The 16,585-nt window shown below is 45.4% G+C and overlaps 1 protein-coding gene and 1 long non-coding RNA gene across 5 annotated transcripts in view; one reads left to right on the top strand and one right to left on the bottom strand.

Annotated features, from left to right (window-relative positions):
• The window catches only part of pde4ba (phosphodiesterase 4B, cAMP-specific a), a 217,289-nt gene that overhangs the window by 65,835 nt on the left and 134,869 nt on the right, over positions 1 to 16,585 (top strand). For 2 of the 4 annotated variants that reach the window (XM_062998067.1, XM_062998068.1), the window contains exon 1: positions 5,446 to 5,707. The exons of the other annotated variants lie outside the window; for them this stretch is intronic. In XM_062998067.1, the coding sequence (XP_062854137.1) occupies positions 5,511 to 5,707 (197 nt within the window). In that variant the 5' untranslated portion in view covers positions 5,446 to 5,510. Of the gene's footprint in view, positions 1 to 5,445; positions 5,708 to 16,585 lie in introns of those variants that run through there. 4 annotated transcript variants of the gene reach the window in all.
• Positions 2,892 to 4,533, bottom strand: LOC134316688 (uncharacterized). The gene is made up of 3 exons (XR_010013122.1): positions 4,463 to 4,533; positions 4,280 to 4,354; positions 2,892 to 3,092 (listed from the first exon to the last, which is right to left on the bottom strand). It is a non-coding gene; the product is annotated as an uncharacterized LOC134316688 (long non-coding RNA).

Consider the following 16,585-nt stretch of genomic DNA (forward strand, 5'->3'; position numbering starts at 1 on the left):
TTGCGCAAAAAGGCTCTCATGTGAATGCGCCGGAGCACTCACCACTGTTTTTACATGGTTTAGAATGTGAAGTAAGTGTTGAGTGAATGTGGAGGTTAGAATCTGGGCTCATTCTGTCGTTACTGTACGTCGGACTTAATGAGACGTGGCTACATCTAACTATTTTATTTCTGCTATAAGTTGAAGCACTTTGCTTTGTGTACAGAACACCATGAACACGTGCTGCACTCTGTTTAATATGGAGCGCGTGAGAATGTGATCATATGAACATAAACCCTGTTTACATTTAGTTCTGTGTTATATTATTATGTCGTACAGTTCGTTGTTCAAATAAAAGAAGCTTAAATGAGATTCTGAATGACATGTTTTAGACTAATCGGTATAATAGTCGTTAGTGGAAGCCCTAGTTACGTCAGCGTAAAGCAAATCTCAAATACAGTTCTACTTTGTACTTCTGGGTGAAACATACAAATGGGAAAATAGTGTGTCTACAAGACCAAAACGTACTTTATTAGGCCTAGATGTATTTTTTGGCAGATTCTAAACTTTCTAGAGCCCTAAATACATTAGGGAACTAGCTATGACCAACCTAATGAGAGATATCCTTAACCAGAACAAGGCAAAAATGATATTCAACTTATATTTAGAATTGAGGAATTGGCCGCTCAGGTGGCGCAGCGGTAAAAACACACACTGGAAGCAGAGCTGGATCTGGAAAACATCGTATCGAGTCTCAGCTCTGCCTGCCGGCTAAGGCTGAGCGGCCACATGAACAACGACTGGCCTGTTGTTGGCCCTCTGCTGGCTGATTGATGGCGCCTGCACAGAGATGAGAAAACAGTGCTCTCAGGGTGTGTCTCTCCGTGCACAACGCTGAGCTGCACTGCACTCATCAAAGTGTAGGTGATAAGATGCATACGGCTGCTGCCCACGTGTTGGAGGGGGCGTGGGTTAGCTTTGTTCTCCTCAATCAGAGCGGGGATCGGCATAGGTGGAGAGGAAGCATGACGCGATCGGGCAATTGGACGCACTAAATAGGGAGAAAATGCATAAGGAAAAAAAAAAAAAAAAAAAAAAAAAAAGATTTGAGGAAATTGTTGAGCTAATATAAAGATCTTGTACCTGTACCTTTCCTGTTTTGAAAGTAACTCATTAGAGTAAACAAACAAACAAATCACATATTTCTATCAGCTCTCAGCATCTTGTTCTCCGCTTCATCGTGTCTTCAGCATCTCCGTTTCTGTCTTTCCTTTTCTCCTGTGTGGGAACGGGTCAGTACTCGGTTTGTGTTTGTCCCTTCTCTCTCAGTTGTGTGTTGCTGTGTGAGTGGGTTATATCAGACGTTCAATTATATAAGGTCCTTCTGAAGCTCTCACAGCTCAGGTCACCACCTCAGAAAGAAGTCACGATGGCATAAATTTAAGAAATCTAGGGAGCCAACCGAAACAGCCTAGCTGTTGGGAGGTGCACTTGTCAGTCCGCTCTCAGCGCATGTCCCAAGCCTGGATAGAAATATGACGGTTGCCCTTACGGCACCTTGATTTCCCATCCATGAATACCACAAATAGGAGGACAAGTCCCCGCCACACTCACCTGATGTAGTTTTGTAATCTTATACCTCTCAAATATCATCTCATGCCTGTATTGACAGTTTTGCTCCACCACCGATTGAATTTGATCCCTTGATTTGAGACGTGGAGTTTTAGTTTATGGTTAATAAACCAATCTGCACTGTGTTTGGTGTTTTTGCTTGAGCACATGTTGGCACATGTTGGCGTGTCCTCCTCTTATTTGGAGTGTTGGCTTCCCGAACTGCTTTCCGATGTTACTGTAATATTTAGGTCACAAGTATCCCAAGATCAAAATGAAGAATTATTATGTTGTTTAAATAGCAGAACAGAATTATTGTTAGAAGTCTGTCACCTTATTTAGGTTAATTTAAGCAAATTTACACCATATTACAACACCGATTGCTCCCGTATTTAGGGGTCCTCATACCAGACTTGGCACATACTCTACCCTCCTATTTTATCCGGGCTTTAATCCGAGCATATATGCGTCCAGAAGAATGAAATCTCGTTCACTCAGTCACTTTCTTAACCGCTTAACTAATCAGGGGTGTGTGTGTGGAAGGGGGGGGGGGGGCTGGAGCCTATCCCAGCTTTTTCAATGGGTGCAAGGGCACACAGTAACACCCTGGACGGGGCGCCAGTCCATTGCAGGGCAGACACACATACACATACATACACACACCCATTCACCTGTAGGGTAATTCAGTGTCTCCGGTTAACCTGACTGCATGTTTTCGGATTGTGGGAGGAAACCGGAGCTCCCGGAGGAAACCCACTCAGACACGGGGAGAATGTGCAAACTCCACACACAGAAAGGACCCAGACCGCCCCGCCTGGGGATCGAACCCAGGACCTTCTTGCTGTGAGGCGACAGGGCTACCCACCGAGCCACCGTGCCGCCCCAGATTGAAATCTAATAAGTTATGTCAACAAACCATATATAAACAGTTTATATGGATTACAAAGCATGTAGATTAAGACCTTTGGGCTAAAACTATCCAGAACAGACGGAACATCTGTATTTGTCATGTTTACATAAACACATGGACAGTACAATGGAATTCTTTATTTGCATATCCCAGCATTTTTGGAATTTGGGCTCAGAGCGCAGGTTTGGCTGATGTACGCCCCCCTCTGCAGCCGAGAAGGTTAAGCACCCTGCTCAAGGGCCACAGCCTTCCATATGACATCCCAAAGCTTTACCTACTAGGCTGCCACTGTTCTGGACAATGCAATTCCCGTTATATATTCTAATCCCCATTAAATATTTACACATATATCATTTATAACGAATCATTTATTTGAAATATGTAACATTATAATGTTATAATTCTCAGTACGCAGTCATTTCTTTTCTATTTTCTCTGCGTTTCCTTTTCTCCTTGTTGGTCTCCATGGTGAGGATGAGGCTGACGGAGCTTGTTGACTGGCAGGTTGTTGTTTTCTCCTCGCTGAAGGCAGGTTGGTGTACCGAGCGTCTCTGGTATGTTGCTGTAGAAGTGAAGATGATCACACTGGGTCCTGCAGTCATTACCAGTCATTACTCTGTATCTGTGCACGTCTCATAAACACCATCGACATGTTTACACGGGGGTGACTGGCTGTAGTAATTGGGTCGACTGATCAGGCCTATTTTAAAAGAACATGAAGCTTCCAGTTGTGATTAAAACATGTAATTATGTAATAAATTCCACTAGCACACCAGTGCCTAGATTCTGAACTCCTCTGTTTGAAACTCGGCATTGCCACCGGTCGGCTGGGCGCCATCTAGCGGGCATAATTGGCAGTGCCTGCAGCGGACACGTTTCCGCTAGGGCGGGATGACCGGACTATGTGGGTGGGGTCTTTAAACTCTGTGTAAGGACCCTGATTAGCAGATAGAGGCGTCTGTGCAGAATACATGGGTGAAAAAGGTTTCCGCTAAGGGCTGCAATCAGGAAAACACCAGCAGTGGAAGACAAATTTACGACAATAAATTGGGAGAAAAAAAAGCATAAATAAAATAGAAAAAAAACATGCAGTTGTTTTGTGGTGCAGCAGTAAAACACATTAGCACACCCATGTCGAACTCAAGAATTTGAATCTCAGCTTTGCTATCAGCCAGCCGGGCGCCTTCACAGACAATAAATGGCTCGTTCGAGGGTGGGACGCCTTAGGAATCCCTCATAACTGCTGCAGTGACGCCCTCTGCTGGCTGATCGATGGTGCTGCACTGAGACGGGGGATAATTGTGGCTCTCTGTGCACGATACGGATTTCTATATGAACCCTGCTCATTCTGGTGAAAAGCGCTCGGCTAATGCACACGTTTCGGAGGGGGCGTGTGTTAGTGTGTTTACGCACAATGACTGGCTCGTCTGAGAGAGGAATGCCTCAGGAATTCTTCATAACTGCTGCAGTTACGACCTCTGCTGGCTGATCGATGGTGCTGCACTGAGAGGGGGGATAATTGTGGCTCTCTGTGCACGATATGGATCTCTAAATGAATCTGCCTCATGCTGGTGAAAAGCTCTCGGCTAATGCACGTTTCTGAGGGGCGTGTGTTAGTGTGTTTATGGACAATGACTGGCTCAGCTGAGGGTGGGACGCCTTAGGAATCCCTCATAAATGCTGCAGTTGCTCCCTCTGCTGGCTGATCGATGGTGCTGCACTGAGACGGGGGATAATTGCGGCTCTCTGTGCACGATACGGATCTCTATATGAACCCACCTCGTGCTGGTGTGTTAGTCATGACCCTCCTCGGTCATGAGTGGAGGTCTGCATCAGTAGAGGAACTGGATACGACTAGATTAGGAGGAAAATGGAAGGAATGTAATAAAAAACATGCAATTATTCAACATGAAATCCTCATTTCAGGGGCTTTGAACATTAAACGGTTAAGCTGCTTCCTACTTTTGTGATTCGGCTTCCTCTTTGTGTGCCTCAGTTAAAATGAGTCATGGGGCTGAAAGGCAGCGTGCCGCGTTCCCCGACGCAGCCGGCGTCTGTCTTATCCCCGCGCAGCCTTGTTCTGCAGTTCTGAGTTACCGAATCAAATCAGAGTATTAAAAATCGAATTCTCTGCTCTGCTAAGTCACCTGGCGGCGATGTGAAGTCCGCGGCCCGTGCTGAGCGGAGCGTTTATCTCCCGCTCACACTTAATCCCGGATTTAAATTGCTCTCAGATGATTTTTTTACCTCCTTGTTGCCGAGTCGAGAAGCGCCGAGCTGTGAAAGGCCAAAAGCCATGATCAGAATTCAGCCGGCCTGCTTTCTCCTCCACACACAGAGACACCCACTCCAGAGGACCAATCGGACGGTGCGGGAGGCGGGGCCTGCGCGGTCCCTGCGTGCGCGTCTTTTGCATCACTCCAGTTATGCTGTTTATTCTCAATGAAGACGCTGCCCGAGGCGATGGACCTAGGTGTGCCGCCTCGCACCGCTTCCTCCACGCTCTCTGCTCTCGATCCGTCCCCTGCCGAGCCTGAGTAAACGCCGGGGAGGTCGGCCGGGGCTGGAGGGATGCTCTCACTGGAGATGGACAAGGACACTTTCTTGTGTGCACTTTGGATAACTGCTGTTACAGATCATGAGGGAGAGAGAATAATTTGTGGACTGAAATACGCAGCTGAGGCTGAGCACGTGTAAAATATAGGAGATAGATATAAGCGCTGAATAAGGATCAAGAACGTGTTTTATTTTCTTTTATTTGATATTTTTCTGCTTGATTTATTTTTAAGGAACAAGCAGGTGAGTCTGTGCGCTCGACTCTCCTCTTACTGTGTCAGCGGAACTGTGTCGGCGAGACAGAGATAGATCAGCGCCGAAAGCTAAATCCTCCCACTGCAAAAGCAGAGGGGGGAAGAAGAGGCGCCAGACAGCAGTCTGTCCATCCCTTCATCCCCCTAAACGGAGGGAACCCTCCACCCACCGTAGGATTATCATCCGTCAGCCCGGCGACATGTCGTCCAACGAGCTGAGCCCTCCGGAGCCCGAGCCCTGCATCCGCACCTTCAAGGAGCACATGCGCCTGGAGCTGGAGCCTCCCCGACTCACCTCCCCGAAAATGTCACCCCGCAGCTCCCCCCGGCTCTTCCGCCGGCTCATGGTCAACAAGGGCATCCGGCACAGGCGCCGCTTCACCGTCGCACACACCTGGTAAGTGGAAAGAGGATCAGAGCTCGACCTAATGCCCAACGTAATGTGATGTTTCATCTATGTTCTGAATATGTATCGGATAGGAGTAGACCCATTTAGGATTTCCTTTGTGAGGTCGTTTACTCGTTTGGAAGGTCGCAACGTGAAGATTTTAAAAGAATGAGAATGTACGTATGAGACTTCTGAGATGCATAAAGCTCTGTGGGTTTATGGAGTGTAAATTAATAACATACAGCAGGTTAATGACTAGTATTTAAATCAGTGTATGGACACAAAGACATTATTAATGTTCACATCTCAGGCTCACAAGTTCAAATCTCAGCTCTGCTACCGGCAGGCTGGGCACCAAAACAGACCAATGATCGGGTTATTCGAAGGAGTGAAGGCTGTAGTGATTCTTTATAACTGCTGCAGTTATGACCTCTACTGGCTGATCGATGGTACTGCACAGAGACGGGGGATAATAGGGATCAGTGCGTGACTCTCCGTTCGCAGGTGAAAAGAAGCAATTCTGCACATGTGTCGGAGGGGGTGTGTGTTAGTTACAGCCCTCCTCGGTTAGGAGTGGAGGGGAAATACAATCGGGGAATTGGATACGCATATAAACATTATTATTATTACTTAATAATAGCATAATAATAATAATTTATTAATAGTATGGAATGCTGTGAAACAGTGTTGTGGTAATATGTGTGTGTGTTTGTGTGTGTGTGTACACATATACAGTGTATCACAAAAGTGAGTACACCCCTCACATTTCTGCAAATATTTCATTATATCTTTTCATGGGACAACACTATAGACATGAAACTTGGATATAACTTAGAGTAGTCAGTGTACAGCTTGTATAGCAGTGTAGATTTACTGTCTTCTGACAATAACTCAACACACAGCCATTAATGTCTAAATAGCTGGCAACATAAGTGAGTACACCCCACAGTGAACATGTCCAAATTGTGCCCAAATGTGTCGTTGTTCTCCCCTGGTGTCATGTGTCAAGGTCCCAGGTGTAAATGGGGAGCAGGGCTGTTAAATTTGGTGTTTTGGGTACAATTCTCTCATACTGGCCACTGGATATTCAACATGGCACCTCATGGCAAAGAACTCTCTGAGGATGTGAGAAATAGAATTGTTGCTCTCCACAAAGATGGCCTGGGCTATAAGAAGATTGCTAACACCCTGAAACTGAGCTACAGCATGGTGGCCAAGGTCATACAGCGGTTTTCCAGGACAGGTTCCACTCGGAACAGGCTTCGCCAGGGTCGACCAAAGAAGTTGAGTCCACGTGTTCGGCGTCATATCCAGAGGTTGGCTTTAAAAAATAGACACATGAGTGCTGCCAGCATTGCTGCAGAGGTTGAAGACGTGGGAGGTCAGCCTGTCAGTGCTCAGACCATACGCCGCACACTGCATCAACTCGGTCTGCATGGTCGTCATCCCAGAAGGAAGCTGACGCACAAGAAAGCCCGCAAACAGTTTGCTGAAGACAAGCAGTCCAAGAACATGGATTACTGGAATGCCCTGTGGTCTGACGAGACCAAGATAAACTTGTTTGGCTCAGATGGTGTCCAGCATGTGTGGCGGCGTCCTGGTGAGAAGTACCAAGACAACTGTATCTTGCCTACAGTCAAGCATGGTGGTGGTAGCATCATGGTCTTGGGCTGCATGAGTGTTACTGGCACTGGGGAGCTGCAGTTCATTGAGGCAAACATGAATTCCAACATGTACTGTGACATTCTGAAACAGAGCATGATCCCCTCCCTTCGAAAACTGGGCCTCATGGCAGTTTTCCAACAGGATAACGACCCCAAACACAACCTCCAAGATGACAACTGCCTTGCTGAGGAAGCTGAAGGTAAAGGTGATGGACTAAACCCAATTGAGCACCTGTGGCGCATCCGCAAGTGGAAGGTGGAGGAGTTCAAGGTGTCTAACATCCACCAGCTCCGTGATGTCATCATGGAGGAGTGGAAGAGGATTCCAGTAGCAGCCTGTGCAGCTCTGGTGAATTCCATGCCCAGGAGGGTTAAGGCAGTGCTGGATAATAATGGTGGTCACACAAAATATTGACACTTTGGGCACAATTTGGACATGTTCACTGTGGGGTGTACTCACTTATGTTGCAGCTATTTAGACATTAATGGCTGTGTGTTGAGTTATTTTCAGAAGACAGTAAATCTACACTGCTATACAAGTTGTACACTGACTACTCTAAGTTATATCCAAGTTTTATTTCTATAGTGTTGTCCCATGAAAAGATATAATAAAATATTTGCAGAAATGTGAGGGGTGTACTCACTTTTGTGATACACTGTATATATCCTGGTCAGGGTCACAGTGGGTCCAATTCACTTGGCGAAAATTAGGAAACACCCCAGACACACACACACACACGCCTAAGACTTTAGTATCTCCAGTTAACCTCACTGTATGTCCTTGGAATTGTGGGAGGAAACCGGAGCATCCGGAGGAAACCCACACAGACACAAACCCAGAATTGAACCCAGAACCTTCTTGCTGGGATGTGACAGTGCCACCACTGTTCCACCGTTTCCTTCTCTAATTATTTAGTTTACACAGGGCCATAATTATTTAACAGACCTAAACGTATGAGGGGATTTTGGTATGACCTGGTGGCTCTGTGCCACCCAGGATCCACACAACAGATTCTGTTGTTTTCATTGTAATAATTGCTGGATGACATTAAAACCACCTCCTTGTATCTACACTCACTGTCCGTCCATGTTATCAGCACCACTTACCATATAGAAGCACTTTGTAGTTCTACAATTACTGACTGTAGTGCATCTGTTTCTCTACATGCTTTGTTAGCCCCTTTCATGCTGTTCTTCAATGGTCAGGACCCCCACAGGACCACCACAGAGCAGGTATTATTTAGGTGGTGGATCATTCTCAGCACTGCAGTGACACTGACATGGTGGTGGTGTGTTAGTGTGTGTTGTCCTGGTATGAGTGGATCAGACACAGCAGCTCACTGTCACTGCTGGACTGAGAATAGTCCACCAACCAAAAATATCCAGCCGACAGCGCCCCGTGGGCAGCGTCCTGTGACCACTGATGAAGGTCTAGAAGATGACCGACTCAAACAGCAGCAATAGATGAGCGATCGTCTCTGACTTTACATCTACAAGGTGGACCGACTAGGTAGGAGTGTCTAACAGAGTGGACAGTGAATGGACATGGTATTTTAAAACTCCAGCAGCGCTGCTGTGTCTGATCCACTCATACCAGCACAACACACACTAACACACCACCACCATGTCAGTGTCACTGCAGCGCTGAGAATCATCCACCACCTAAATAATACCTACTCTGTGGTGGTCCTGTGGGGGTCCTGACCATTGAAGAACAGCATGAAAGGGGGTAACAAAGCATGCAGAGAAACAGATGGACTACAGTCAGTAATTGTAGAACTGATAAAATGGACAGTGAGTGTAGAAACAAGGAGGTGGTTTTAATGTTTTGGCTGGTTGCCGGTTGCCTTTATTGCATTCCAACACACTTAATAGAAGCTCTGTGAGTTATAAAAATTCCAGGCTGTTTCATTCATGCCAGCGCAGATACGATTTAATTCCTCCAGCTTAATTTAGCAGTTATTAAAATGAAAGAGCTCCGGTGTGATGTTGTTGACTGTAGAAGAGACTCTTCTGTATAATAAAGAAATGTCTGTTTAAAACCTTGTGCTTGTGTTGCAACTTGTGGTCGACTAAAATCGCTTGTGGTGTAACCGCCCGTCTAACGCTGGCGTGTGTTTACATTTCATCTCTCAGCTCTCGCTGATACAAGTGCAAACAGGGTTAGAGTTACCGACATCGTCCTCCCCCAAAACACTTCGGATGTTTATAAGCCGGGCTTGCTTTGCTGTGCTGTGCAGGAGTGAATGGATGAATGAATCTAAATGTGATGGTGCGATGATTAAAAACTGGAAACCAAGCAAGAGATTCCACGACGGTGCCTGAATTGGGGTTTGAATGCTACGTTTTAATAGCACTTTGCATTCAGTGGGAAATATTTGTCGATGAATCGTTTTTAAAACTGTATTTATAAACGATCTTTTATAATTTCTACAACGTCTCCGTTCATATAAGCGTTCATATGATTCCCTCAGCACTACTCGCTGTGTGCAGGACCTCAGTCGTATCTGGTCCGGTCACTGGTCGGCGGCATTAAGCGCCGTCTTAAAAAACACCGTCTGCAGCCGTCAGAGGACGATTGTAGAGCTTTCAAATAAAAGATCAAAGTTTTCCACGAACCAAATCATCCAAAGTTTGGTGATACATAAAACTGGTACAAAACTAAAAGCTAGTTTGTTCACTGTGTAAAGCTCTGATGGTACCACAGCAGCACCAGCACCATGTCGCACGTCTATATTGTTTCATTACGCTTCTTAATCGGGGAGATCTTGGATTACCGTATTTCTTAGCGAGTTCAGTTAGACCGCCGCACACTTTGCTGTGTTGGGCTCAAAGCACAAAAAGCTTCTCATGTGAATGCGCTGGAGCACTCACCACTGTGTTTACATGGTTTAGAATGTGAAGTAAGTGTTGAGTGAATGTGACTCATTCTGTCGTTACTGTACGTCGGACTTAATGAGACGTGGCTACATCTAACTATTTTATTTCTGCTATAAGTTGAAGCACTTTGCTTTGTGTACAGAACGCCACAAACACGTGCTGCACAAATTTGATATGAACATAAACCCTGTTTACGTTTAGTCCTGTGTTACATTATTATGTCGTACAGTTTGTTGTTCAAATAAAAGAAGCTTAAATGAGATTCTGAATTACATTTTTTGGAGGAAAATTAATCATTTAGATTAATCGACTACTGTAAAATAGTAAAACAGCCCTACATCAAATGGACCTGGCAACCTTGAGGCCGTACAATAGTCTAAGCCTGTGCTTTTGTTTACGTATCCTGCTTTTGTCCCATTTCCTATTCTTAACCCTGTAGTGATTTCCTTTGCTGGTAGTTAGGAGTCATTTATTTGTGCACGTTACAATCTACTGACCCAAAATAAACCTTAGCCTTGAGTAGCCTTCTTCCTCCTTTCTTTATTCTGTTGTCGGCTGTGGATAAACATTCATACGTTCATGGTCGGTAGTACGTGGGCAGGATGAGAAACATCTTCTGACGCTATCTGGCAGAAAGAAATAGTAAACAGGACAGAACGTGTCTCGTCTAGACGCTCGCCGCTGAGATTAGCAGACTCGGCACAGAGAAAATGAAAATGCTGGAAAAGTTAAAGCACGCATGTTGCTGCTGGGAACGACGGGAGGTGTGGAGGAGGGACGGGGTGATTCTGCAGCGTCGGGGTCAGCCATTATGTGTCCGAGATGAGACGAGTGTTTCTTCTTGTGCTCGGTCAGCTAAATGTGGACTGTTAATGTTTAATAGAGCAGGTACGAACCTAAACCCATCACACACACACACACACACACACACACACACACACGCACACCAACACCAACGACATCCAGCCCATTATTTTAGCCTCAAAGACAAAAGCAGCAGGGTTAAGATGGACACACTCTGGATAATATATGATAAAAGCTTATTGATGGTAACGTCAAGAATCAAGGACTGTAATTTAAACGCTGGCTGCAGCGCCGTGCTAAATCACCTCTAACTAAATCCAAGGTCACCGCCGATGTTTACCTGCTGAGATTTTCTCCAATCCGCCAATCGATCGCAGGGTGACACACAATTACACATTCAATTAGTCACACACACATACGGACGTTTTGGTGCAGCCAAGCCATGCACAAACCCAGAATTTCAGAAACCACATTGTTATGCAACACCTAAAAAGTCTAACTGTTTTAGCCTCATCCATCACTAGCAAGTAACGTCAATTAGGTCATCATTAAATGCTTTTTGTTCAAGTCAAGTAAGGCCAAATTTATTTATATAGCACTTTTTACAATAGACATCATCTTAAAGCATCTTTACAGCATCCAGGACCTACAGACCAAAAACCTCCTGTTGAGCAAACCGAGAGCGACAGTGGCAGGAAAAACGTTCTAAATACAGGAAGAAACCTTAAGAGGAACCAGACTGAGCAAGGACCTCCGTCCTCCTTGGGTTGCCTGGAGGATCATTTAAATGGATTAGACTCACACAAATCGTACAAACACAAGAAGAGAAAAGAATAAACAAGCAATTAAAGTTCTTCAGTATTCAGTCCAGGCTGTGATAAAGTCTGTAGTGAGTTCTGGACATTTTTGGTGCAAACACACCAGGATTCCGTCACATCTAGCAGGAGCAGCATCGTTGGTGCAGCAGTCTTGACTTGCAGGGTTTAAGCTCAGGTGGGTAAACAGGTTCCAGTCAGAACCACCTCGGGGTAAAACAACAGAAAACGTAGTTACAATATGATATGAAATCATTAACAGCGTGAGACAAGCGAGCAGGTAACAAAGTCATGAGGCTTTCACAGGATGTCAGAGCCCACCTCCCCCACCGTCATCAAACCTGAGTGATCGGACAAGAGAGGCAGAACGACAGCAACCCAACATCCCTGATCACCACAAGTTTCTATCACCTAGAACCTCCAAGTTCTGCGCCCTTGTCTATATTCATGAGCGCACCAGACTGCCCCAGACCCCTGACCTCCAGGACCAAAGCCACACACCCCTAGTTTGGAAAGTGTCATAATTAAATGCCTTTTGGACAAGGTCCATAAAGACTTTGACCTCTGAGATGAATTGGAGTGTTGATTGTGAGCCAGGCCTTTTTAATGATCTCGCAAATGCTTTTTTAACCCCACCGATGCACTCCAAACATCCTGCGAAAAGCCTTTCAGAAAGAGTGGACGGTGTTAAAAACACACGGTGTATAAACGCAGGTTTTTTTCTTTATAATAAAAGGACTAAGTTCAGGCGTCCACATTGTGTTTCAGTCAGGAGACACCGTTCTTTATTGGTATAGAACAATAAAAGTCAGGGTCACGTTAAACTGAGCTCAGGAAGCAAACGAAGAATAAAAATAAAAGCAGCAAGAGGGTGAGATCAGCCGAGAGGCAGCACGAAGGTAAACTTCATCAGACCTTCATTCATTACTAAAGGACTCTGATTCAACAGCAGACATTCATCTCAAACACTCGATTCCTCTTAATACTCACGCTTCTTCATTCTCAAGAGCTGTGGAGTGAAAGAACTTCTCACACCTTCCTTCAACGATCAGCAGAACAGTCACGACAAGAACATAAACTACACAAATACTGCTTATAATAATAATAGTAATAGTGAAAATAGTAGTATTAATAATGTTAATATAATAATAATTATAATAATATAAAATAATAATAATGATGACAATGTAGCCTAGTGAGTAGAGCTGTGGGCTATCAACTAAAAGGTTGAGAGTTTGAATCCCAGCTCTGCCACACAGCCACTGTTGGGCCCTTAAACAAGGCCCCTAACCCCTCTCGGCTCCAGGGGCGCTGCACAATGGCCGACCCTGCGCTCTGATCCCAGCTTCCAAACATTCTGGGATATGCAAAAAAAGGCGTTCTATTCTATAATGATAATAATATAATATTAATAATAATAGGGCGGCACGGTGGCTCGGTGGGTAGCACTGTCACCTCACAGCAAGAAGGTCCTGGGTTCGATCCCCAGGCGGGGAGGTCCGGGTCCTTTCTGTTTGAAGTTTGCATGTTCTCCCCGTGTCTGTGTGGGTTTTTTCCTCCCACAGTCCAAAAACATGCAGTCAGGTTAATTGGAGACACTAAATTGTGTGTGTGTCCTGCGATGGACCGGTGCCCCGTCCAGGGTGTTATTGTGTGCCTTGCACCCATTGAAAAGCTGGAATAGGCTCCAGCACCCCCCGGCACGACAAGAAAAAAAGTAATAATAATATAGTAATAATATGAATATACTATTAATAAATAAAAAAACATAATAATAGCAGTAATAATATTAACAATGATAAAAATAGGTCATGATAAATCATAATAATTATAATAACAGTAATAAAATAATATTGTGTGTATATACAGTATAATCTATATTTCTGTAGCATCTTTCATACAGCAGAAGTTTAAAGTGCTTCTGTGCAGGACAGAAAACATCACAAACACAATAATTCAAATAAAAGAATAAAAAAGGTCAAAATAAAATAAAAATAGGAGTGACCAGGATTTTATAGAAGTAAAACAGAGGAAAACTGAACCCAGTCGTCTGTTCTCCTCAGCTCAGGACTCTGATCCACCACCTTTAGTGCATGAGAGCCTGTAATCTCATGGATAACCTGTATATAAGTAGTGCTCAGGGGGGATTTAACCCCATTCCCAAAAGCTTATCATCAGTGGATCTCCTGCACAGTGCATTATCACTCAGCGCTGTAGATCCTCCATTATAGCATCAGACTACCTGCTGTAATCTCCTCATACACCCATACAGCTGATGATGATCAAAATGATGGCCGGCCTTTATACAGACGGTTAAACGTCTAATGTTTATTTTTGGTCTGTATGTTTTTGGAACTTATTCTTAAAGAATAAGCATTTATATAAAATCCTAACACGTCATCATTATTGTGTTTCTTGGATAATATATTAAAGAAGGTGTAATAGAAGCATGTTCATAAATTATGTTTGTAAATTCACCTAAATCAAGGCTGTAACCATGAGCTGAGCACTGGGGGGGGGGGGGGGGGGCAAATGTGTGTGACATACTAAATCAGGAGTGTTGAACTCATTCTCACTGAGGGCCACATCTGTATCATGGTGGCCCTCAAAGGGCTGATTGTAACGTGTCCTGCTGTGATTGCTCTCTGTCTTGGACAATTTCTTGGAGGTTCATCCTTTCTGTAGTCAAATTTTTCTTTTATTATTTGCTTTTTTTCATGCTGTCCCAACTTTTTCTGATTTGGGGTTGTATTTGGGATGGGGGTATATTGTGGTTTCTGCCTCAACCTGGGTGTTCAGGATCACTTTTCCTTCATTTACACAATGCTGTCGAGAATTATTGACATTTAGGCTGCCTGGGTGGCACAGTGAGATCATGAGCTCTGTAGGTTGAATCCCAGGCGGTGCTATCGACCAGGCCGGGAGTCGATGGGGGTCGAGGTCGACAGGGTTTCACCGCGGCTGTCCAGTCGTGATCGATGCCGTCTGGTCGAGGCACCAGTGACGGATGATCTCTGATCTCACCATACACAATATACACTATATTGCCAAAAGTATTCACTCCAGGAGTTCCAATCACTTCCATGCCCACAGGTGTATAAGACCGAGCACCTCAGCATGCAGACTGCTTCTACACACATTAGTGAAAGAACAGGTCGCTCTCAGGAGCTCGGTGAATTCCAGCGTGGTACCGTGATGTCACCTGTGCAACAAGTCCAGTCCGGTGAAATTTCCTCACTACTAAATATTCCACAGTCGACTGTCAGTGCTGTTATAACAAAGTGGAAGCGATTGGGAATGACAGCAACTCAGGCACCAAGTGGTACCACGTAAAATGACAGGGCGGGTCAGCGGATGCTGAGGAACATAGTGCGCAGAGGTCACCAACTTTCTGCAGAGTCGATCACTACAGACCTCCAAACTTTATGTGGCCTTCAGATCAGCTCAAGAACAGCGTGTAGAGCTTCATGGAACGGGTTTCCATGGCCGAGTAGCTGCATCCAAGCCTCACATCACCGAGCGCATGGTGTAAAGCACGCCTGTTAGAGTACGTCCCTTAGCTCTCCATTTTCCCCAAGTCTTGTTATTTGACCTCGGCCCCTTTCTGTGAGTGTGTTGTGTGTGTGTGTGTGGGTGTGTGCGGGCTTTCAGGGATCGATTGGTGGAGCGTGTTGTCTTCAGAGCACCAATCAGATCTTTCAGCCACTGCTACCTCTCACCTGATCCTCTGCCTCCTGCCTGTCCGTCCAGCTCTGCCCTCCTGGCCCCCTTGCCATGTTCCCAGCCTCGCCAGCCGGCTCCCTGTTCCCATCCAGTCTCTACCAGTTCCTTTACCTCCCTTGAATTTGCTATAGTTGTTGTTAATAAACTTATTGCCCCTGTACCTGGTCTTAGTCTTATTCTCTGCATTGTGGTTCCATCTTTCTGTCCAGTTGGTCTTAGACCCTAACAACGCCGCTACTGGACTCTAGAGCAGTGGAGACGTGTTCTCTGGAGTGAGGAATCACGCTTCTCCGTCTGGTGATACGATGGACGAGTCTGGGTCTGGCGGTTGCCAGGAGAACGGTCCCTTTCTGACTGTATTGTGCCGAGTGTGAAGTGTGGTGGAGGGGGGATTATGGTGTGGGGGTGTTTTTCAGGAGTCGGGCTCGGCCCCTTAGTTCCAGTGAAAGGAACTCTTAATGCTTCAGCACACCGAGAGATTTTAAACAATTTCATGCTCCCAACTCTGTGGGAACAGTTTGGGGATGGCCCCTTCCTGTTCCAACATGACTGTGCACCAGTGCACAAAGCACAAGGTCCATAAAGACGTGGATGAGCCAGTTTGGTGTGGAAGAACCTGACTGGCCTCAACCCGATAGAACACTTTTGGGATGAATTAGAGCCAGGCCTTCTCGTCCAACATCAGTGTCTGACCTCACAAATGCGCTTCTGGAAGAACGGTCAAAAATTCCCATAAACACACTCCTAAACCTTGTGGAAAGCCTTCCCAGAAGAGTTGAAGCTGTTATAGCTGCAAAGGGTGGCCGACATCATATTAAACCCTGTGGATTAAGAATGGGAGTCACTCAAGTTCATATGCATGTGAAGGCAGACGAGCGAATACTTTTTGCAATATAGTGTATCTCTCCATGAGGCTTTGTGTGAGGATTCTGTCTTCTGCCTCACCCCTCACCCACTGTTCAAAATACTAATCTGAGCATTTGCCGCCTCAGAAGCCGGTT

The sequence above is a fragment of the Trichomycterus rosablanca genome, chromosome 6 (genome assembly GCF_030014385.1).
Source record: "Trichomycterus rosablanca isolate fTriRos1 chromosome 6, fTriRos1.hap1, whole genome shotgun sequence".
Lineage (NCBI taxonomy): Eukaryota > Metazoa > Chordata > Actinopteri > Siluriformes > Trichomycteridae > Trichomycterus > Trichomycterus rosablanca.